General features: G+C 40.8%; 1 protein-coding gene across 1 annotated transcript in view; it reads right to left on the reverse strand.

The window, feature by feature from the left end:
• The window catches only part of TMEM131 (transmembrane protein 131), a 550,079-nt gene that overhangs the window by 287,952 nt on the left and 236,444 nt on the right, over positions 1–25,683 (reverse strand). Inside the window, 5 exon segments of the mRNA XM_053707713.1 lie at positions 151–255; positions 356–490; positions 6,652–6,762; positions 7,279–7,449; positions 7,766–7,919. Of these exon segments, the coding sequence (XP_053563688.1) occupies positions 151–255; positions 356–490; positions 6,652–6,762; positions 7,279–7,449; positions 7,766–7,919 (676 nt within the window).

Here is a 25,683-nt window from a genome sequence, read left to right on the forward strand (position 1 = left end):
CAATTTTGCAGTAAACTTTCATTTTAAGCTTATATCCCAAATATACACACAAGAATTATGATGAAATAATGTAGAATTGTTTTTTTTTCCTTCTCTGAGTTTAAAGACTAGTATTTATGGTTGTAGAACATATTTGTAAAATAACAATACCTCATAATCTGTTGTAATTTGTATGCCTCCATCAAAAGATCCTTCAAGTCCTTTTGCAGTTAAAGTGACTCGAAACACCGCATAATAACCTGAAGTTAATATAACCTGGTAACAAGACAAAAACATGACTCATTACATTATTTGGCTCTTCAAATAAAAAAAAAAAAGGGCTAGTTTAGTAAAGAAAAAGAAGAAGAAAACTTACTGAGGTACGGTCAGACACGGTGGCATTCTCAATCTCTGAAAGGCTAGCAATTATAGTAGTCCTGTTGCCTCTTTCTGTGGTTAATAGATCTATGGCAAGACCCTCTCCAATTATTTGCCAGCTTTTAATGGCCAGCTTAAGAAAATACAATTAAAGACAGCAAAAAAAAAAAAAAAAAAGTTAGACATGGCATGCAATAAGTGCTAAATGCTGGTGTGTGGAAGGTGCTAAAGCAGATAAAAAAACTTCAGCAGAGTGGAAAAAATAATGGAAAAAACAGAATTTATGTTTACCTGATAAATTTCTTTCTCCTACGGTGTATCCGGTCCACGGCTTCATCCTTACTTGTGGGATATTCTCAATCCCTACAGGAAGCAGCAAAGAGAGCACACAGCAGAGCTGTCCATATAGCTCCCCTCAGGCTCCGCCCCCCCAGTTATTCGACCAACGGTTAGGAGAAAAAGGAGAACCATAGGGTGCAGTGGTGACTGTAGTTTACAAAAAATAAATTTAAACCTGACCAAAATGCCAGGGCGGGCCGTGGACCGTATACACCGTAGGAGAAAGAAATTCATCAGGTAAACATAAATTCTGTTTTCTCCTACATTGGTGTATCCGGTCCACGGCTTCATCCTTACTTGTGGGAACCAATACCAAAGCTTTAGGACACGGATGAAGGGAGAGAACAAGTCAGGTAACCTAAACGGAAGGCACCACTGCTTGTAAAAAAAAATAGCCTCCGAAGAAGCAAAAGTATTGAATTTGTAAAATTTGGCAAATGTATGCAGTGAAGATCAAGTCGATGCCTTACAGATCTGTTCAACAGAAGCCTCATTCTTGAAAGCCCATGTGGAAGCCACAGCTCTAGTAGAGTGAGCTGTAATTCGTTCAGGGGGCTGCCTTCCAGCAGTCTCATAAGCCAACCGGATGATGCTTTTCAGCCAGAAGGACAGAGAGGTCGCAGTCGCCTTTTGGCCTCTCCTCTTGCCAGAATAGACGACAAACAAGGACGATGTTTGTCTGAAGTCTTTAGTTGCTTTTAGATCTTTAGAACTTTAAAGCACGAACCACATCCAGATTGTGCAACAGACGTTCCTTGTTAGAAACTGGATTAGGACACAGAGAAGGAACAACTATTTCCTGGTTAATATTCTTATTGGAAACCACTTTTGGAAGAAAACCAGGTTTGGTACTTAAAACGACCTTATCTGTATGGAACACCAGGTAAGGTGAATTACACTGCAAAGCAAACAATTCAGAAACTCTTCTAGCAGAAGAAATAGCTACCAAAAACAAAACTTTCCAAGATAGTAACTTGATATCTATGGAATGTAGAGGTTCAAACGGAACCCCTTGAAGAACTGAAAGAACTAAATTTAGACTCCATGGAGGAGCCACAGGTCTATAGACAGGCTTGATTCTGACTAAAGCCTGTACAAACGCCTGAACATCTGGCATTGCTGCCAGACGCTTGTGTAACAAAACAGACAGAGCAGATATCTGTCCTTTTAAGAAACTAGCTGACAAACCTTTCTCCAATCCTTCTTGGAGAAAAGATAGAATCCTTGGAATCCTAATCTTACTCCATGAGTAACCCTTGGATTCGCACCAACAAAGATATTTCCGTCATATCTTATGGTAAATTTTCCTGGTGACAGGCTTTCTAGCATGGATCAGGGTATCTATAACTGATTCCGAAAACCCACGCTTAGCTAGAATCAAGCGTTCAATTCCAAGCAGTCAGTTGCAGAGAAACTAGGTTTGGATGTTCGAATGGACCTTGAATTAGAAGGTCCTGCCTCAAAGGTAGCTTCCATGGTGGAACCGATGACATATTCACCAGGTCTGCATACCAAGTCCTGCGTGGCCACGCAGGAGCTATCAGAATTACCGAAGCCTTCTCCTGTTTGATCCTGGCTACTAGCCGGGGGAGAAGGGGAAACGGTGGAAAGACATAAGCTAGATTGAACGACCAAGGCGCTACTAAGACATCTACCAATGTCGCCTTGGGATCCCTGGACCTGGACCCGTAACGTGGAACTTTGGAGTTCTGACGTGACGCCATCAGATCCAGATCTGGAATGCCCCATAGTTGAGTTAACTGGGCAAAAACCTCCGGGTGAAGTTCCCACTCCCCCGGATGGAAAGTCTGACGACTCAGATAATCCGCTTCCCAGTTGTCCACTCCTGGGATGTGAATTGCTGATAGATGGCAGGAGTGATCCTCTGCCCATTTGATGATTTTGGATACCTCCCTCATCGCCAGGGAACTCTTTGTTCCCCCCTGATGATTGATGTACGCTACAGTCGCCATGTTGTCCGACTGAAATCTGATGAATTTGGCCTCCGCTAGTTGAGGCCATGCCTGGAGCGCATTGAATATCACTCTCAATTCCAAAATGTTTATCGGGAGAAGAGATTCTTCCCGAGACCATAGACCCTGAGCCTTCAGGGACTCCCAGACCGCGCCCCAGCCTAGGAGGCTGGCGTCGGTCGTGACAATGATCCACTCCGGTCTGCGGAAACTCATTCCCTGAGACAGGTGATCCAGAGACAACCACCAGAGGAGTGAGTCTCTGGTTTTCTGGTCCATTTGAATCTGGGGAGACAAATCTGCATAATCCCCATTCCACTGTTTGAGCATGCACAGTTGCAATGGTCTTAAATGAATTCGAGCAAATGGAATCACGAAGAGCTCGACAAGTGTTCAGAAGTTTTAACTTCCTGACCTCTGTCAGAAAGATCTTCATTTCTACTGAGTCTATTATTGTTCCCAGGAAGGGAACCCTTGTGAACGGGGACAGAGAACTTTTTTCTATGTTCACCTTCCACCCGGGAGACCTTAGAAAGGCTAGAACAATGTCTGTATGAGCCTTTGCTTTGTGAAAGGACGACGCTTGTATTAAAATGTTGTCTAGGTAAGGTGCTACTGCATTGCCCCTTGGCCTTAGCACCGCTAGAAGGGACCCTAGCACCTTTGTGAAAATTCTGGGAGCAGTGGCCAATCCGAAGGGAAGAGCCACGAACTGGTAATGCTTGTCCAGAAAGGCGAACCTCAGGAACTGATGGTGATCTTTGTGGATAGGAATATGCAGGTACGCATCCTTTAAGTCCACGGTAGTCATATATTGACCCTCCTGGATCATTGGTAAAATTGTCCGAATGGCTTCCATTTTGAATGATGGAACTCTGAGGAATTAGTTTAGGATCTTTAAGTCCAGAATTGGCCTGAAAGTTCCTTCCTTTTTGGGAACTACAAACAGGTTTGAGTAAAATCCCAGTCCTTGTTCTGCTGTTGGAACTGGGTGTATCACTCCCATCTTTAAAAGGTCTTCTACGTAATGTAAGAATGCCTGTCTCCTTATCTGGTCTAAAGATAAGCGAGACATGTGGAACCTTCCTCTTGGAGGAAGGTCCTTGAATTCTAGAAGATACCCCTGAGAGACAATTTCTAGTGCCCAGGGGTCCGGAACATCTCTTGCCCAGGCCTGAGCAAAGAGAGAAAGTCTGCCCCCTACTAGATCCGGTCCCGGATCAGGGGCTACCCCTTCGTGCTGTCTTGGTAGAAGCTGCAGACTTTTTGGCCTGTTTACCCTTGTTCCAGCCTTGCAATGGTTTCCATGCTGGTTTGGGCTGGGGTGCGTTACCCTCTTGCCTAGTGGCTGTAGAGGTAGAAGCTGGTCCGTTCCTGAAATTGCGAAAGGAACGAAAATTAGACTTATTTTTAGCTTTGAAAGGTCTATCCCTGTGGGAGGGCATGGCCCTTTCCCCCAGTGATATCTGAAATAATTTCTTTCAACTCTGGCCCGAATAGGGTCTTACCCTTGAAAGGAATATTAAGCAATTTTGTTTTGGACGACACATCCGCCGACCACAATTTTTTTTCAGACCAATTAACCCCTTAATGCCCAAACCGGAGCTAATAACAGTTATTAACCGGTTAACACACTACAGTACTATGCCACAGCTTCTCACTGTGGCCTTTACCTTCCTTAGGGATTATTTTAGTAGGAAATAAGCCTCTTTGGAGCCTTATCTGATGCCTCTGGACTCCCCACGTGAAGCTGCATGAACTGCCTAGGCAAAACAACTGCGCAATTGAGGCGCGAAAATGAGACCTCCTCCATCTTCATTCCAGAGTGGAGGGGCCTTTCTGACTAGATTAGGTGTCCAAATAAATGCCAGGCGCAAATTAAACCCCAAAAGTGTTTTAAAGTCTGAAAAAACACCTTAATTATAGTGAAAAACATGCTCAAAAGCAATCGATTTTTAAGCCCACAATAGTGTCAACCAGCATAGAGCCCTTAATATAAGCCATCATATTTTATACAGAGTCTAAGAAAAATGGCTTACCTATCCCAGAGGGAATTTCTGACAGTCTTCTAGCATTACATGGTCTTAGAAAAATGACTGATCATACCTGAAGCAGTTAAGCCTGCAAACTGTTCCCCCCAACTGATGTTCTCTGGTTTCAACAGTCCTGCGTGGGAACAGCAATGGATTTTAGTTACTGGTGCTAAAATCATATTCCTCTTAGCAGAAATCTTCATCACTTTCTGCTGCAGAGTAAATAGTACAAGCCGGCACTATTTTAAAATAACAAACTCTTGATAGAAAAAACTAACACCACATACTCTTTACCACCCCCGTGGAGATGCTACTAGTTAGAGCGGCAAAGAGAATGACTGGGGGGGCGGAGCCTGAGGGGAGCTATATGGACAGCTCTGCTGTGTGCTCTCTTTGCCGCTTCCTGTAGGGATTGAGAATATCCCACAAGTAAGGAAGAAGCCGTGGACCGGATACACCAATGTAGGAAAAAAATATATATTGTGAAGATTTTTATATATTGTGAAAAAATAGATTGTATAGAATATACATGTATAATTTACGACAAAAATTATATATAGTAATGTGTTATCAAAATATTTCTTATATTGGATTTTGCTATAAATATAACCATAAAAAACAAACAAAGTGAATGTACATTATTTTGTTGCAATGTTCTTCAATCAGATATTATCAATTAAATATTCTATGGAAAAAAAAAAAAAAGAGGTTCAAGGAAGAGCAATCATCCTAAGGTACCCCCTGTTTTCTATACAAGTAACGAGAGGGTGAGTACCTTTTACATCAAAAATTGTGGATAATCAAATGGAACAAATATTACTGTAAAAAGGTACTGCTTAAGGAACTGTGAGCCTGTGATGTGGATATTTAAGTGATTACTGGTTCACCTGTGTTTGCTCCAAGCATTGACTCTGTGGTTGTGATCGACAAAGAGTATTGGTGGTATATATATATATATATATATATATATATATATATATATATATATATATACTTAAAAGAATATAATGATCAAACGCAGCCACCTAAGAGACAATTTAAGACTGAGAGCTTTAACTGCTATTACATAAAACAGAAATATTTTTATGCTAAGTCGGCATTTTTTAACACGCAGTCTCGAACATTTTTTTATATATATAATGTTATTTGGTAACCGCCCCATCTATATATTTTGATATTTTATGTGCAAAGAGTATTTTGCATTTGTTGATAAGCTAACGGTTACTATGTAGGCTAGACTAGCCCTTATCTAATACCTACAACTAAATAGGCCAACATATTATAAAAGTTTAATACTGTCATTTTATGCTGGTATTATAGCATCAAGTAGATCTGACTTATTATCAGATATCCGTATCCAATATAGGAAATATTTTGATAACACATTACTATATATAATTTTTGTTGTAAATTATACATGTATATTCAATACAATCTATTTTTTTACAATATATATTTTTTTCCACTATTTTTTCCACTCTGCTGAAGCTTTTCATCTGCTTTAGCGCCCTTCACACACCTGCATTCAGTACTTTTTGTATTTTTCCTGGTAACCTTGTGGATGGTTACTAAGGAGTGGCACTGAGTGAGTGATCTAGCGCAACACTTAATCTTCTTTAATGCAATAGTGCTAAACCCAGAAGGAATTTGACATTTTTTAATAGTGTTAAGAAGTATAACAACATAAATTACACTTCTGTTTTCAGTGAAAATTTAGTGATGAAAAAGTATTTAGTGATACAAGCAGTAAAAAATATTTTTCTGTTTAATTTAATTTGTCATCAAGTCGAGGATGTCTTAGAATTCATACAACACAAACTGCATATGAATACTGTAACATTATAGCTGCATAACTATACAAATGCTTGCAAACATTTCTCATGCTAAAGCTGTCTGTCTATAATATTATACAAATCTAAATTATTCTAAAATGACAATCTCTTTCTTACCTCTATGGGGTTACTATTTATAATTGCAATGAAGAGTCTGCTAGATTCTGCAGCGCTAAGGATGCCAAAATCTATAAACCGTTCCTCTGGTTTTGATGGTAAAACAAAGTACTGCAAAGAAGTATATAATTACACAAGTCATTTAAAAAGTCTCCATACAAAGCTATACACATTTTTAAAAATAAAACTAAGGTTTACTCCTCAACTAATTTACTCCAACATTTTTTTTCCTTAAATAAGCATTTTCCTCCAACAGATATTTAATTTGAAAAGAAAAGACATTAAACAATAAAATGATAATTTGTAATATTCTCCTAATAATTGAAATACTGCACTATCATCAAAATTTGAAATGAGCGATTGGTAACCCCCCCACAAATCCTAATAATCATACAGCAATGTGACTAAATGTAAAAAAAACATAAGTGCACAAAGTACACTTGGCTGTGAAAATATATTTCTCAGATCTAAAAAATAATTAAAATATTTCACAATAAATTGAGAACTAATTTTAATCTGCAATCAGATATAATTAAAGAATAACAATTAGCATTTGTAAATGTGCACATATGGGCCTGATTATGATAGCACAAAATTATACCATTTAATAAAGCAAAAAATACTTACATCAAGAAAGCCTGTGTACGCTCGCACAGGAAGATGGAATTTAGATGCATTGGTGATAAGTAATATATTGCTATCTATATGAACAGAGGACGTGGATGGCGTGAAAAGCAATGTGAATATATATCTTGATTCAGCAGCTGGAATTAAAACATGTGAGCTGAAATTCTGGATCTAGAATTAAGACAAAAGTCAACAGAAAATAAGATACCACTCAAAACATCACTCATCACTTGGACATCCAGTGGTTAAAAGAAAATAAATACAGAGAGTTAAATAACTATCCCCCAACATAAAAAACAAAACAGATCTAAATTTGTTAAAAGTCTAAGGATGTTGAAAAACAAACAAACAACAAAAACCAGAAGATTTGTGCACAAGATACGCCACATTTTTTTCTGTGGTGTTTCAAAATCTGAGGTGTGTTGCTCTAAAATATAGTCAAGTGATTAGCAGAGAACTGATTTTCATTAGTTATATTAAAACTTACTTTAAACATTGTTTTTGCACTTTCTGGCAACAGAACATCATGGACATGAACTGCAAAATTAAAAGTGTTTGTCAGGTAGATAGCTCTTTCTACTGGGTCCGCTGGGCTGTCCCGTATGTGGAATAGTGTGGCTGCGTGATCAAATCCCAAATATCTATTTACAAAAAAAGAAAGAAAATAAAAAAGAAATACAATAAAAAGGGGGGATTACATGCTTTAGAACTTTATTTTGCTTAATATTGCTTAAACCCCAAAAGCTTTTTTTTTCTGGGGAATGGGAGAAAAAGTGAACATTTTGCATCTTGTTTTATGAAATTTTAAAAGCAATCTTAACTGATTACATTTCTACGTAAAAACTGTTATGGACAAAAAAAAAACAAAACAAAAAAAAAACAAGGGGGTTTACACAGAAACCCTGATTCTTATAATATTGCTACTGGCTCCAGGTATTTTGAATTAGGTTACAAAAAACTACCTTTTTGACTGGCTTCTACTAAATATATGCTGCTTAAAGTGCAAACCCCTGGAGTTGATGGCTAACATCAAATCTTCATTAGTAAAGAATATTTTTTATTTTATATATACTGTGTGTATATCTATCTATATATTATACGTGTGTATTTTTGTAGATTTTGGATGCCTCCGAATGTGGAAAAAGGCGGTTGCTTGTGGCACTCTGCTCTTTTCGGAGCCAGATTTCTTCTTATGAAAGTTCAGCAAACTAACATCTGTGCATATCCAGATCTTAGTGTGTGGCACTTTTACAAGAAGAAATGCCTCATATGACCACCTTCTTCCACATTTGGAGGCATTCGAAACCTCAGAATGCACACATCTAATACATATATATATATATATATATATATATATATATATATATATATATATATATATATATGGTTTTTTTTTGTTTTATTAGGGCTGTACGATTAACCGCATATGCGGTTTTAAACACTAATTAACCGCCGCGATTTAAAATCCGCGAGTATGCAATTTTTTAGCCCCGCCCAGAAGTGACATCACTCGCCCAATGTGAACAGGCTTTTGATTGCAACACATGCAGCGGCTGCTGAAGAGAAGTCGGTTTCTACGTCACAGCTGGGAGCCTGAGCCACCTCCATTGAGATCCGACACAGAGGGAGCGGTAGAGAAGCCGGCGTTAGGGCACATGCAACGGCCGCTGCTTGCTCAGAGGGAATCCACATCTAATAGTGCGAGTTGTTGCAGCTGGTATCGCCTGTCTTGTTTCTGCTGCACAGCGCGGCTGTAGAGAGCAGGAGGAGAGAAGATGGTGGACGACCCGAGTGCTGCAGATAGGAATGTGGAGATAGGGAAGATCAAGATCAGCTAGCACGTTTGCCTATAAGGTTTAGCAGCTCTACTTCAGGCTAGAAGAGGCCACAGGCTGGGGCGGAGTAGGATTATTACTATTGTAGAGGACGGTGAATGTTAAATGTAGGATCAGATAGAGTCATGTCTATCTGCGATATAACTGTTGTTACTTGCCCAGTTAGGTGCAAGGCCTACTCAGAGTGGTTTCTCCTTCTGGAGTCATTTGCTAAACTCTTGTATCTTCATTTAGGCTTGATATATTTTTATTTTGAATCACCATAGAACTGGGTTGCTTTCAAATAACACTCATTTGCATTTTTGTGGCAATCCCATTATTTTTAATATTGTTCTCGCTTATTTACTTTTCTGATCCCTCACATATAGGCTGTCATATATTAAATTATTTATCTAGATACACTTTTATTTAGGTAATTTGAACACATATATATATAAATCAATGTAAATATTTGCATAGGAAATTAGCACATCTAGGCAAGATTCCCCGCTTGCTTTTTCCCAGAAATACCTCATATACAATGTTACCATTGCACAAGAATATATATACGTTGATTGGAGTAGCCGTGTTAGTCCAGAGATTTAGATATCAAAATAACGAGTATTGCATTGAGCAATGATACTTTTTTATTGGACTAACTATACATTTATAAGTTGACAAGCTTTCGGAAGAGTTCCTTCCTTTATCAAGTCTGAAGCAATACTGACCAATTCAATGGAATTTACAGATTATATCTTAAAACACAGAATAGCTAAGAATAGTGCAGGGAGAGGAGGAGGTGTCGTAAAAATCATGAGGGGGGCTTAGGTAACAGGCAGACAGTGTCCAGTGTAGGAGAACAGACAAGGGAAATATATAGCTTTACATAGAGCATATACTGACATAAAGTTATTAATCAACATTGAATCAATATCTATAAAGATGTGAAATTGTGTATACAGGGGGAATACAAAAGTTAAAAAAAAGACAAAAGTGTGGACAAAGGCTTACCTGTGTACCTATGTATAATGAATGTGGAATATACAATGTAATTGATTAAATGAAAGTACATTCCAAAAAAAGTTTGATAATGTGTTAAGAATCCAGAGTCTATAAAGCTCTCTGCAAACTGTGTCAACACGTTTGTGAAAGCAGCACAGCAAATCACAATAATAAATCCTATAAAATTAAAGGGGCATATTCATGTATATCTGCAAATGTGGTATACATCATACATTGCACTGCATGTGAAGTGGGATTCTATATTGGAGAAACAAGCCAAAAACTGCACCTTCGGATGAGGATGAACTTACACAGACACAATCAAAAACCACTGTGAAACAAAATACTCCACACCCCTGTTGGTCACCATTTCACCCAACCTGACCACTCCATCCAAAACCTCAAAATCAAAATTCTCAGAGGCAACTTCAAAAACACCATGGAAAGAAAAACCTTTGAAATAAAAATGATAATGCACTTCAACTTGTTAAATTCTGGACTAAATGTGGACTCTGGATTCTTAACACATTATCAAATATTTTTGTAATGTACTTTCATTTAGTCAATTACATTGTACATTCCACATTCTTTATACATAGGTACACAGGTAAGCCTATGTCCACACTTTTGTCTTTTTTTTTTTAACTTTTGTATTCCCCCTGTATATACAATTTCACATCTTTATAGATATTGATTCAATGTTGATATATAACTTTATGTCAGTTTATGCTCTATGGGCTAGATTTATCAAAGGCTAGGCGAACTCTGTATGTTCTTCGCCTGTAACTGCGCCCCAGCTCGCCTCCGGAGAGGCGCACATGTGCGCCTAAATTTATAAAAAAAAGAGACGTAACTTTGCGCAGGCGAGCTGGGGCGTAATAATGATAAATTGCGCCTGTCGGAAAAAGCATTTACTCCCTATTTGTCAACGGACATCCCTATAAATATTTGCGCCGTCATGTTTTGATTATTAAAAAAAGTTTTTTAGGTAACTATTTAGCTAATATTTATATTATATAATGTTTCTGTGCTGTTTGTGCCATATGTTGACACAAAAATAAAACATATCAATACATATATATAAAACTTTTGGTACCATATGCGTCTGTGGAAGTGCAAATTACTGGGAATAACAGCATCTTCTTTGCGCTGAACTTTTGAAAAATTAGTTAAAAGAGTAAAGTACTGCATCACAAGTTGTAAAAGCATGTATTATAATGGTGTCTGTATGGCAAAAACATAATTTATGCTTACCTGATAAATTCATTTCTCTTGTGATGTATCGAGTCCACGGATTCATCCATTACTTGTGGGATATTCTACTTCCCAACAGGAAGTGGCAAAGAGAGCACCCACAGCAGATCTGCCTATATAGCTCCCCCCTTAACTCCAACCCCCAGTCATTTGACCAAAGGCTAGGTAGAAAAAGGAGAAACCATAGGGTACAGTGGTGACTGAAAGTTTCAAAAATAAAAATACAAATGCCTGTCTTTAGAAAAAACAGGGCGGGCCGTGGACTCGATACATCACAAGAGAAATGAATTTATCAGGTAAGCATAAATTATGTTTTTTCTTGTAAGATGTATCGAGTCCACGGATTCATCCATTACTTGTGGGATACCAATACCAAAGCTTTAGGACACGGATGAAGGGAGGGACAAGACAGGGACCTTTAAACAGAAGGCACCACTGCTTGAAGAACCTTTCTCCCAAAAATAGCCTCTGAAGAATCAAAAGTATCAAATTTGGAAAATTTGGAAAAAGTATGAAGCGAAGACCAAGTCGCCGCCTTACAAATCTTTTCAACAGACGCGTCATTTTTAAAAGCCCATGTGGAAGCCACAGCTCTAGTAGAATGAGCAGTAATTATTTCAGGAGGCTGCTGTCCAGCAGTCTCATAAGCCAAACGGATGATGCCTCTCAGCCAAAAAGAAAGAGAGGTAGCCGTAGCCCTTTGACCTTTCCGTTTACCAGAATAAACAACAAACAATGAAGATGTCTGACGGAAATCTTTAGTTGCTTGTAAGTAGAATTTTAAAGCATGAACCACATTAAGATTGTGCAATAAACGTTCCGTTTTTGATGAAGGATTAGGACACAAAGAAGGAACAACAATCTGTTGAATGATATTCTTAATAGGAACAAAACTTTCCAAGATAAAAGCTTAATATCTATGGAATGCATGGATTCAAAAGGAACCCCTTGAAGAACCTTAAAGTGAATGTAAATTTTTCAATATTGTATTATATATAGTTGTAGAGAATCATACGCTAAAGCATACCGCCACAATCCTTTTTTAATAAAATGTATTATTGCAATGTTATTTTATATTAGTATTATCGGTCATTCACTTACCCGCTCCTCCCACTCTCAGTTTGCTTATTCTCCCCCATCTTACGTAAACAGCGGCCCCACCCGCTGTTTACGTATCGGAACTGCGCGCTCCCGTGTATTCTTTCAATTGCGCATGCGTTACTCCTGTTTCCGGTTTTCATCAACATAGTATTCATTGAATGAGTCTAACTCCATTCAATGAAAACTATTGTTGCGAGTGGTGAAGGACAGGAGCGAAGTCTAACCTATTATCTAGTAATTTCTTAATTTTTTAATTATTGCGATGCCGTGTTTCGGTATAATGCGCATGCGCGAAATGTGCACGAGCTTATATTAAATTAGCTCTACACCGCAAACGAACGCATGCGCAATGAAGACGTATTACGTCATTGTAATGGGGTGGGTCCCCCTGTGGTTATAGACGTTATTGGCTATCAAGGCGTCAATCAAAAAATTGAGGAACGGAGCGCGAATGCCGGGAGGAGGTTGATTTCAGCGAAAACAAGGCTAAAATTATGAAAATAAAGCTAACGATTGAAAAAGGTAGAATTTCATGAATGAAACTATAGTTTTTTATTGACATATGTTACACAGGTGTTTAGAACAGAGGATGACTTTACATTCACTTTAAGAACTAAATTTAAGCTCCAAGGCGGAGCAACCGATTTAAATACAGGCTTAATTCTGACCAAAGCCTGACTAAATGCTCGAACATCTGGGACATCTGCCAGACGTTTGTGTAGTAAAATAGACAAAGCAGAGATTTGTCCCTTTAGAGAACTAGCTGATAATCCCTTCTCCAAACCCTCTTGGAGAAAAGACAAAACTCTAGGAATCCTAACCTTACTCCAAGAGTAACCTTTGGATTCACACCAATAAAGATATTTGCTCCAAATCTTATGATAGATCTTCCTGGTGACAGGCTTTCTAGCCTGAATCAGGGTATCAATGACTGACTCAGATAAACCACGCTTGCTAAAATCAAGCGTTCAATTACCAAGCAGTCAGACGCAGAGAAATTAGATTTGGATGCGAGAACAGACCCTGAATTAGAAGGTCCCGCCACATTGGCAGAGTCCACGGTGGAACCGAGGACATGTCCACTAGGTCTGCATACCAAGTCCTGCGTGGCCACGCAGGAGCTATCAGGACCACCGAAGCTCTCTCCTGCTAGATTCTGGCAACCAGACGTGAGAGGAGAGGAAACGGTGGGAATACATAAGCCAGATTGAAAAACGAGGGCACTGCTAGAGCATCTATCAGCACCGCCTTGGGATCCCGAGACCTGGCCACGTATTGAAAATCGCTCTCAGTTCCAGAATGTTTAATCGGAAGAATCAATTCCTCCCAATACCATAAGCCCTGAGCTTTCAGGGAGTTCCAGACTGCACCCCAGCCTAACAGGCTGGCATCTGTCGTTACTATGAGGCACTCTAGCCTGTGGAAACACATTCCCTGAGACAGGTGGTCCTGAGACAACCACCAGAGAAGAGAATCTCTGGTCTCCTAGTCCAGATGCAGTTGAGGAGATAAATCTGCATAATCCCCATTCCACTGTTTGAGCATGCTTATTTGCAGTGGTCTGAGATGTAGGCGGGCAAAAGGAACTATGTCCATTGCCGCTACCATGAGACCGATTACCTCCATACACTGAGCCACTGATGGCCGAGGAATGGAATGAAGAGCTCAGCAAGTCGTTAAGATCTTCGATTTTCTGACCTCCGTCAGAATTTTTTTTATTTCCACCTTCCACCTTGAAGGAAACTCTTGTTTGAGGGAAGAGAAAACTCTTCTATATGTTCACCTTCCACCCGTGAGATCTCAGAAAAGCCAACACGGTGTCCGTATGAGATTTGGGCAGCTGGAAAGTTGACGCCTGAATTATCCAGATAAGGCGCCACTGCTATGCCCCGTGGACGAAGAACCGCCAGAAGGGACCCTAGCACCTTGGTGAAAATTCTGGGAGCCGTGGCCAACCCTAAGGGTAATGCCTGTTTAGGCAAATCTGAGAAATTAATGATGATCTCTGTGAATAGGGATGTGTATATAAGCATCCTTTAAATCCACGGTAGTCATATATTGACATTCCTGGATCAGAGGAAGAATAGTCCGAATGGTCTCCATCTTGAAAGATGGAACTTTGAGGAACTTGTTTAGAATCTTGAGATCCAAGATTGGTCTCAAAGTTCCCTCTTTTTTGGAAACCACAAACAGGTTTGAGTAAAATCCTAGCCCCTACTCCTCTCTTGGGACTGGGCGGATCACCCCCATGGTATATAGGTCTTCTACACAGCGTAAGAACGCCTCTCTCTTTGTCTGGTTTGCAGACAATCGAGAAATGTGAAATCTCCCCCTTGGAAGGGAGTCCTTGAATTCCAGAAAATATCCCTGGGACACAATTTTTAAAGCCCAGGGATCGTGAACATCTCTTGCCCAAGCCTGAGCAAAGAGATAGAGTCTGCCCCTACTAGATCCGGTCCTGGATCGGAGGCAACCCCTTCATGCTGTCTTGGTGGCAGCAGCGGACTTCTTGAGCTGTTTACCCTTGTTCCAAGTCTGGTTAGGTCTCCAGACTGACTTGGAATGTGCAAAATTTCCCTCCTGCTACGAAGTAGAGGCAGTTGAAACGGGACCACTTTTAAAGTTCCGAAAGGAATGAAAATTATTTTGCTTAGCCCTTGTCTTAATTGATCTATCCTGAGGAAGGGCATGACCCTTCCCTCCAGTGATGTCTAAAATAATCTCTTTCAGTTCAGGCCCGAAAAGGGTCTTTCCTTTGAAAGGGATGTTCAAAAGCTTAGATTTAGATGACACATCAGCAGACCAGGACTTAAGCCATAATGCCCTGCGTGCTAAAATGGCAAGACCTGAACTTTTTGCCACTAATTTAGCCAGTTGAAATGCGGCATCTGTAATAAAATAATTAGCCAACTTAAGAGCCTTAATTCTATCCAAAATCTCTTCTAAAGGAGTCTCCATCTGAAGACCCTCTTCTAGAGCCTCAAACCAGAAAGCAGCTGCAGTAGTTACAGGAACGATGCAAGCAATAGGTTGAAGAGAAAAACCTTGATGAACAAATATTTTCTTCAGAAGACCCTCTAATTTTTTATCTATAGGATCTTTGAAAGCACAACTGTCCTCAATAGGTATAGTTGTACGCTTAGACAGAGTAGAAATAGCTCCCTCCACCTTAGGAACAGTCTGCCATGAGTCCCGCAAGGTGTCCGATATAGGAAACATTTTCTTAAAAACAGGAGGGGGAGAGAACGGAATACCTGGTTTATTCCACTCCTTAGCAATAATATTTGCAATCCTCTTAGGGACTGGAAAAACATCAGTGTAAACAGGAACCTCTAAGTATTCATCCATTTTACACAATTTCTCTGGAACTACTATAGGGTCACAATCATCCAGAGTTGCTAATACCTCCTTAAGCAATAAACGGAGGTGTTCAAGTTTAAATTTAAAGGCCGTCATATCAGAATCTGTCTGAGGAAGCGTCTTTCCTGAATCAGAAATCTCTCCCTCAGATAACAAATCCCTCACCCCTTCAGAGCATTGTGAGGTCATATCAGATACGGCTACTAAAGTGTGAGATAGCTCAGTATTTTTCCTTAACCCAGAACTATCCTGCTTTCCTAGTAAATCAGGCAGTTTGGATAAAACCTCTGTGAGGGTTGTATTCATAACTTTGGCCATGTCATGCAAAGTAAATGAACCTAGAGGTACCTGGCGTCACTTGTGCAGGCGTTACTGGTTGTGACACTTGTGGAGAGCTAAAAGGCGAACCCTCATTTGCATCTGACTGAGAATCATTTAAAGGTCTATTTTTAAATGCTAACATAATGATCCTTATAATTTATAGACATATCAGTACATTTGGGACACATTCTAAGAGGGGGTTCCACAATGACTTCCAAACATATTGAACAAGGATTTTCCTTGGTGTCAGACATGTTAAACAGGCTAGCAATGTAACAAGCAAGCTTGGAAAACACTTTAATCAAAGTAAAAAACACTTAGAAATAAAACGGTACTGTGCCTTTAAGAGAAAAAAAGCTGCACAAGTTCTGCAAAACAGTGTAAAAAAGCAGTAAACGTAATGAAATTTTTACAGTAGCATCCTATAGCCTTAGTAACTTTGCACAACTATGCACATAACCAATTAACCCCTTAATGGCAAAACCGGATTGAAAAAACATCAAAACTGGTAAAAAAAAAAAAAAAAAAAAAAGACTTGCAGCACCCTACCACAGCTCTGCTGTGGCTCCTACATGCCCTTCAGAACGATTTTTGGGGGGAAAAAACCTCCTTTACAACCCTCAAACACAGCAGGAACCCTTGGAGAAGCAGTTGGATGACTCAGAGAAAAACATAATTTATGTAAGAACTTACCTGATAAATTCATTTCTTTCATATTAGCAAGAGTCCATGAGCTAGTGACGTATGGGATATACATTCCTACCAGGAGGGGCAAAGTTTCCCAAACCTCAAAATGCCTATAAATATACCCCTCACCACACCCACAAATCAGTTTAACGAATAGCCAAAAAGTGGGGTGATAAGAAAAAAGTGCGAAAGCATAAAAAATAAGGAATTGGAATAATTGTGCTTTATACAAAAAAATCATAACCACCTCAAAAAGGGTGGGCCTCATGGACTCTTGCTAATATGAAAGAAATGAATTTATCAGGTAAGTTCTTACATAAATTATGTTTTCTTTCATGTAATTAGCAAGAGTCCATGAGCTAGTGACGTATGGGATAATGAATACCCAAGATGTGGATCTTCCACGCAAGAGTCACTAGAGAGGGAGGGATAAAATAAAGACAGCCAATTCCGCTGAAAAATAATCCACACCCCAAAACAAAGTTTAAATCTTATAATGAAAAAAACTGAAATTATAAGCAGAAGAATCAAATTGAAACAGCTGCCTGAAGTACTTTTCTACCAAAGACTGCTTCAGAAGAAGAAAACACATCAAAATGGTAGAATTTAGTAAAAGTATGCAAAGAAGACCAAGTTGCTGCTTTGCAAATCTGATCAACCGAAGCTTCATTCCTAAATGCCCAGGAAGTAGAGACTGACCTAGTCGAATGAGCTGTAATCCTTTGAGGCGGAGTTCTACCCGACTCGACATAAGCATGATGAATCAAAGACTTTAACCAAGATGCCAAAGAAATGGCAGAAGCCTTCTGACCTTTCCTAGAACCAGAAAAGATAACAAATAGACTAGAAGTCTTTCGGAAATCTTTAGTAGCTTCAACATAATATTTCAAAGCTAACTACATCCAAAGAATGCAACGATCTTTCCTTAGAGTTCTTAGGATTAGGACACAATGAAGGAACCACAATTTCTCTACTAATGTTGTTAGAATTCACAACCTTAGGTAAAAATTTAAATGAAGTTCGCAACACCGCCTTATCCTGATGAAAAATCAGAAAAGGAGACTCACAAGAAAGAGCAGATAATTCAGAAATTCTTCTAGCAGAAGAGATGGCCAAAAGAAACAAAACTTTCCAAGAAAACAGAATTTATGTTTACCTGATAAATTACTTTCTCCAACGGTGTGTCCGGTCCACGGCGTCATCCTTACTTGTGGGATATTCTCTTCCCCAACAGGAAATGGCAAAGAGCCCAGCAAAGCTGGTCACATGATCCCCCCTAGGCTCCGCCTACCCCAGTCATTCGACCGACGTTAAGGAGGAATATTTGCATAGGAGAAACCATATGGTACCGTGGTGACTGTAGTTAAAGAAAATAAATTATCAGACCTGATTAAAAAAACCAGGGCGGGCCGTGGACCGGACACACCGTTGGAGAAAGTAATTTATCAGGTAAACATAAATTCTGTTTTCTCCAACATAGGTGTGTCCGGTCCACGGCGTCATCCTTACTTGTGGGAACCAATACCAAAGCTTTAGGACACGGATGAAGGGAGGGAGCAAATCAGGTCACCTAAATGGAAGGCACCACGGCTTGCAAAACCTTTCTCCCAAAAATAGCCTCAGAAGAAGCAAAAGTATCAAACTTGTAAAATTTGGTAAAAGTGTGCAGTGAAGACCAAGTCGCTGCCCTACATATCTGATCAACAGAAGCCTCGTTCTTGAAGGCCCATGTGGAAGCCACAGCCCTAGTGGAATGAGCTGTGATTCTTTCGGGAGGCTGCCGTCCGGCAGTCTCGTAAGCCAATCTGATGATGCTTTTAATCCAAAAAGAGAGAGAGGTAGAAGTTGCTTTTTGACCTCTCCTTTTACCGGAATAAACAACAAACAAGGAAGATGTTTGTCTAAAATCCTTTGTAGCATCTAAATAGAATTTTAGAGCGCGAACAACATCCAAATTGTGCAACAAACGTTCCTTCTTTGAAACTGGTTTCGGACACAGAGAAGGTACGATAATCTCCTGGTTAATGTTTTTGTTAGAAACAACTTTTGGAAGAAAACCAGGTTTAGTACGTAAAACCACCTTATCTGCATGGAACACCAGATAAGGAGGAGAACACTGCAGAGCAGATAATTCTGAAACTCTTCTAGCAGAAGAAATTGCAACTAAAAACAAAACTTTCCAAGATAATAACTTAATATCAACGGAATGCAAGGGTTCAAACGGAACCCCCTGAAGAACTGAAAGAACTAAATTGAGACTCCAAGGAGGAGTCAAAGGTTTGTAAACAGGCTTAATTCTAACCAGAGCCTGAACAAAGGCTTGAACATCTGGCACAGCGGCCAGCTTTTTGTGAAGTAACACAGACAAGGCAGAAATCTGTCCCTTCAGGGAACTTGCAGATAATCCTTTTTCCAATCCTTCTTGAAGGAAGGATAGAACCCTAGGAATCTTACCCTTGTCCCAAGGGAATCCTTTAGATTCACACCAACAGATATATTTTTTCCAAATTTTGTGGTAAATCTTTCTAGTTACAGGCTTTCTGGCCTGAACAAGAGTATCGATAACAGAATCTGAGAATCCTCGCTTCGATAAGATCAAGCGTTCAATCTCCAAGCAGTCAGCTGGAGTGAAACCAGATTCGGATGTTCGAACGGACCCTGAACAAGAAGGTCTCGTCTCAAAGGTAGCTTCCAAGGAGGAGCCGATGACATATTCACCAGATCTGCGTACCAAGTCCTGCGTGGCCACGCAGGAGCTATCAAGATCACCGACGCCCTCTCCTGATTGATCCTGGCTACCAGCCTGGGGATGAGAGGAAACGGCGGGAACACATAAGCTAGTTTGAAGGTCCAAGGTGCTACTAGTGCATCCACTAGAGCCGCCTTGGGATCCCTGGATCTGGACCCGTAGCAAGGAACTTTGAAGTTCTGACGAGAGGCCATCAGATCCATGTCTGGAATGCCCCACAGCTGAGTGACTTGGGCAAAGATTTCCAGATGGAGTTCCCACTCCCCCGGATGCAATGTCTGACGACTCAGAAAATCCGCTTCCCAATTTTCCACTCCTGGGATGTGGATAGCAGACAGGTGGCAGGAGTGAGACTCCGCCCATAGAATGATTTTGGTCACTTCTTCCATCGCCAGGGAACTCCTTGTTCCCCCCTGATGGTTGATGTACGCAACAGTTGTCATGTTGTCTGATTGAAACCGTATGAACTTGGCCCTCGCTAGCTGAGGCCAAGCCTTGAGAGCATTGAATATCGCTCTCAGTTCCAGAATATTTAATCGGTAGAAGAGATTCTTCCCGAGACCAAAGACCCTGAGCTTTCAGGGATCCCCAGACCGCGCCCCAGCCCATCAGACTGGCGTCGGTCGTGACAATGACCCACTCTGGTCTGCGGAATGTCATCCCTCGTGACAGGTTGTCCAGGGACAGCCACCAACGGAGTGAGTCTCTGGTCCTCTGATTTACTTGTATCTTCGGAGACAAGTCTGTATAGTCCCCATTCCACTGACTGAGCATGCACAGTTGTAATGGTCTTAGATGAATGCGTGCAAAAGGAACTATGTCCATTGCCGCTACCATCAACCCGATCACTTCCATGCACTGAGCTATGGAAGGAAGAGGAACGGAATGGAGTATCCGACAAGAGTCTAGAAGTTTTGTTTTTCTGGCCTCTGTCAGAAAAATCCTCATTTCTAAGGAGTCTATTATTGTTCCCAAGAAGGGAACCCTTGTTGACGGAGATAGAGAACTCTTTTCCACGTTCACTTTCCATCCGTGAGATCTGAGAAAGGCCAGGACAATGTCCGTGTGAGCCTTTGCTTGAGGAAGGGACGACGCTTGAATCAGAATGTCGTCCAAGTAAGGTACTACAGCAATGCCCCTTGGTCTTAGCACAGCTAGAAGGGACCCTAGTACCTTTGTGAAAATCCTTGGAGCAGTGGCTAATCCGAAAGGAAGCGCCACGAACTGGTAATGTTTGTCCAGGAATGCGAACCTCAGGAACCGATGATGTTCCTTGTGGATAGGAATATGTAGATACGCATCCTTTAAATCCACCGTGGTCATGAATTGACCTTCCTGGATGGAAGGAAGAATAGTTCGAATGGTTTCCATCTTGAACGATGGAACCTTGAGAAACTTGTTTAAGATCTTGAGATCTAAGATTGGTCTGAACGTTCCCTCTTTTTTGGGAACTATAAACAGATTGGAGTAGAACCCCATCCCTTGTTCTCTTAATGGAACGGGATGAATCACTCCCATTTTTAACAGGTCTTCTACACAATGTAAGAATGCCTGTCTTTTTATGTGGTCTGAAGACAACTGAGACCTGTGGAACCTCCCCCTTGGGGGAAGTCCCTTGAATTCCAGAAGATAACCTTGGGAGACTATTTCTAGCGCCCAAGGATCCAGAACATCTCTTGCCCAAGCCTGAGCGAAGAGAGAGAGTCTGCCCCCCACCAGATCCGGTCCCGGATCGGGGGCCAACATTTCATGCTGTCTTGGTAGCAGTGGCAGGTTTCTTGGCCTGCTTTCCCTTGTTCCAGCCTTGCATTGGTCTCCAAGCTGGCTTGGCTTGAGAAGTATTACCCTCTTGCTTAGAGGACGTAGCACTTTGGGCTGGTCCATTTCTACGAAAGGGACGAAAATTAGGTTTATTTTTTGCCTTGAAAGGCCGATCCTGAGGAAGGGCGTGGCCCTTACCCCCAGTGATATCCGAGATAATCTCTTTCAAGTCAGGGCCAAACAGCGTTTTCCCCTTGAAAGGAATGTTAAGTAGCTTGTTCTTGGAAGACGCATCAGCCGACCAAGATTTCAACCAAAGCGCTCTGCGCGCCACAATAGCAAACCCAGAATTCTTAGCCGCTAACCTAGCCAATTGCAAAGTGGCGTCTAGGGTGAAAGAATTAGCCAATTTGAGAGCATTGATTCTGTCCATAATCTCCTCATAAGGAGGAGAATCACTGTCGACCGCCTTTATCAGCTCATCGAACCAGAAACATGCGGCTGTAGCGACAGGGACAATGCATGAAATTGGTTGTAGAAGGTAACCCTGCTGAACAAACATCTTTTTAAGCAAACCTTCTAATTTTTTATCCATAGGATCTTTGAAAGCACAACTATCCTCTATGGGTATAGTGGTGCGTTTGTTTAAAGTGGAAACCGCTCCCTCGACCTTGGGGACTGTCTGCCATAAGTCCTTTCTGGGGTCGACCATAGGAAACAATTTTTTAAATATGGGGGGAGGGACGAAAGGAATACCGGGCCTTTCCCATTCTTTATTAACAATGTCCGCCACCCGCTTGGGTATAGGAAAAGCTTCTGGGAGCCCCGGCACCTCTAAGAACTTGTCCATTTTACATAGTTTCTCTGGGATGACCAACTTGTCACAATCATCCAGAGTGGATAATACCTCCTTAAGCAGAATGCGGAGATGTTCCAACTTAAATTTAAATGCAATCACATCAGGTTCAGCTTGTTGAGAAATGTTCCCTGAATCAGTAATTTCTCCCTCAGACAAAACCTCCCTGGCCCCATCAGACTGAGTTAGGGGCCCTTCAGAAATATTAATATCAGCGTCGTCATGCTCTTCAGTATCTAAAACAGAGCAGTCGCGCTTACGCTGATAAGTGTTCATTTTGGCTAAAATGTTTTTGACAGAATTATCCATTACAGCCGTTAATTGTTGCATAGTAAGGAGTATTGGCGCGCTAGATGTACTAGGGGCCTCCTGAGTGGGCAAGACTCGTGTAGACGAAGGAGGGAATGATGCAGTACCATGCTTACTCCCCTCACTTGAGGAATCATCTTGGGCATCATTGTCATTGTCACATAAATCACATTTATTTAAATGAATAGGAATTCTGGCTTCCCCACATTCAGAACACAGTCTATCTGGTAGTTCAGACATGTTAAACAGGCATAAACTTGATAACAAGTACAAAAAACGTTTTAAAATAAAACCGTTACTGTCACTTTAAATTTTAAACTGAACACACTTTATTACTGCAAATGCGAAAAAACATGAAGGAATTGTTCAAAATTTACCAAATTTTCACCACAGTGTCTTAAAGCCTTAAAAGTATTGCACACCAAATTTGGAAGCTTTAACCCTTAAAATAACGGAACCGGAGCCGTTTTGAACTTTAACCCCTTTACAGTCCCTGGTATCTGCTTTGCTGAGACCCAACCAAGCCCCAAGGGGAATACGATACCAAATGACGCCTTCAGAAAGTCTTTTCTAAGTATCAGAGCTCCTCTCACATGCGACTGCATGCCATGCCTCTCAAAAACAAGTGCGCAACACCGGCGCGAAAATGAGGCTCTGCCTATGATTAGGGAAAGCCCCTAAAGAATAAGGTGTCTAAAACAGTGCCTGCCGATATTATTATATCAAAATACCCAGATAAAATGATTCCTCAAGGCTAAATATGTGTTAATAATCAATCGATTTAGCCCAAAAAAAGTCTACAGTCTTAATAAGCCCTTTTTGAAGCCCTTATTTACAATCGTAATAAACATGGCTTACCGGATCCCAGAGGGAAAATGACAGCTTCCAGCATTACATCGTCTTGTTAGAATGTGTCATACCTCAAGCAGCAAGAGACTGCTCACTGTTCCCCCAACTGAAGTTAATTGCTCTCAACAGTCCTGTGTGGAACAGCCATGGATTTTAGTGACGGTTGCTAAAATCATTTTCCTCATACAAACAGAAATCTTCATCTCTTTTCTGTTTCTGAGTAAATAGTACATACCAGCACTATTTCAAAATAACAAACTCTTGATTGAATAATAAAAACTACAGTTAAACACTAAAAAACTCTAAGCCATCTCCGTGGAGATGTTGCCTGTACAACGGCAAAGAGAATGACTGGGGTAGGCGGAGCCTAGGGGGGATCATGTGACCAGCTTTGCTGGGCTCTTTGCCATTTCCTGTTGGGGAAGAGAATATCCCACAAGTAAGGATGACGCCGTGGACCGGACACACCTATGTTGGAGAAAGTAATTTAATATCCAGCGAATGCATAGGTTCAAACGGAGGAGCTTGAAGAGCCCCCAGAACCAAATTCAAACTCCAAGGAGGAGAAATTGACTTAATGGCAGGTTTTATACGAACCAAAGCCTGTACAAAACAATGAATATCAGGAAGATTAGCAATCTTTCTGTGAAAAAGAACAGAAAGAGCAGAGATTTGTCCTTTCAAGCAACTTGCAGAAGAACCTTTATCCAAACCATCCTGAAGAAACTGTAAAATTCTAGGGATTCTAAAAGAATGCCAAGAAAAATGATGAGAAGAACACCAAGAAATGTAAGTCTTCCAGACTCGATAATATATCTTCCTAGAAACAGATTTACGAGCCTGTAACATAGTATTAATTACGGAGTCAGAGAAACCTCTATGACTGAGAATCAAGCGTTCAATCTCCATACCTTCAAATTTAAGGATTTGAGATCCTGATGGGAAAAAGGACCTTGCGATAGAAGGTCTGGTCTTAACGGAAGAGTCCATGGTTGGCAAGTAGCCATCCGGACAAGATCCGCATATCAAAACCTGTGAGGCCATGCTGGAGCCACCAGCAGAACAAACGAACGCTCCTTTAGAATCTTGGAAATCACTCTTGGAAGAAGAACTAGAGGCGGAAAGATATAGGCAGGATGATACTTCCAAGGAAGTGACAATGCATCCACTGCTTCCGCCTGAGGATCCCTGGATCTGGACAGATACCTGGGAAGCTTCTTGTTTAGATGAGAAGCCATCAGATCTATTTCTGGAAGTCCCCACATTTGAACAATCTGAAGAAATACCTCTGGGTGAAGAGACCATTCGCCCGGATGTAATGTTTGGCGACTGAGATAATCCGCTTCCCAATTGTCTATACCTGGGATATGAACCGCAGAAATTAGACAGGAGCTGGATTCCGCCCATACAAGTATTCAAGATACTTCTTTCATAGCCAGAGGACTGTGAGTCCCTCCTTGATGATTGACATATGCCACGGTTGTGACATTGTCTGTCTGAAAACAAATGAACGACTCTCTCTTTAGAAGAGGCCACGACTGAAGAGCTCTGAAAATCGCATGGAGTTCCAAAATGTTGATTGGTAATCTCGCCTCCTGAGATTCCCAAACCCCTTGTGCTGTCAGAGACCCCCATACAGCTCCCCAACCTGTCAGACTTGCATCTGTTGAGATCACAGTCCAGGTCGGAAGAACAAAAGAAGCCCCCTGAACTAAACGATGGTGGTTTGTCCACCACGTCAGAGAGTGTCGTACAATCGGTTTTAAAGATATTAATTGTGATATCTTTGTATAATCCCTGCACCACTGGTTCAGCATACAGAGCTGAAGAGGTCACATGTGAAAATGAGCAAAGGGGATCGCGTCCGATGCAGCAGTCATAAGACCTAGAATTTCCATGCATAAGGCTACCGAAGGGAATGATTGAGACAGAAGGTTTCGACAAGCTGAAACCAATTTTAGACGTCTCTTGTCCGTCAGTGACAGAGTCATGGACACTGAATCTATCTGGAAACCTAAAAAGTTTACCCTTGTCTGAGGAATCAACAAACTCTTTGGTAAATTGATCCTCCAACCATGTTCTCGAAGAAACAATACAAGTCGATTCGTATGAGATTCTGCTAAATGTGAAGACTGAGCAAGTACCAAGATATCGTCCAAATAAGGAAATACCACAATACCCTGTTCTCTGATTACAGATAGAAGGGCACCGAGAACCTTTGTAAAAATCCTTGGAGCTGTTGCTAGGCCAAACGGCAGAGCCACAAACTGGTAATGCTTGTCTAGAAAAGAGAATCTCAGAAACTGATAGTGATCTGGATGAATCGGAATATGCAGATATGC

This window comes from Bombina bombina, chromosome 3, assembly GCF_027579735.1.
Source record: "Bombina bombina isolate aBomBom1 chromosome 3, aBomBom1.pri, whole genome shotgun sequence".
Lineage (NCBI taxonomy): Eukaryota > Metazoa > Chordata > Amphibia > Anura > Bombinatoridae > Bombina > Bombina bombina.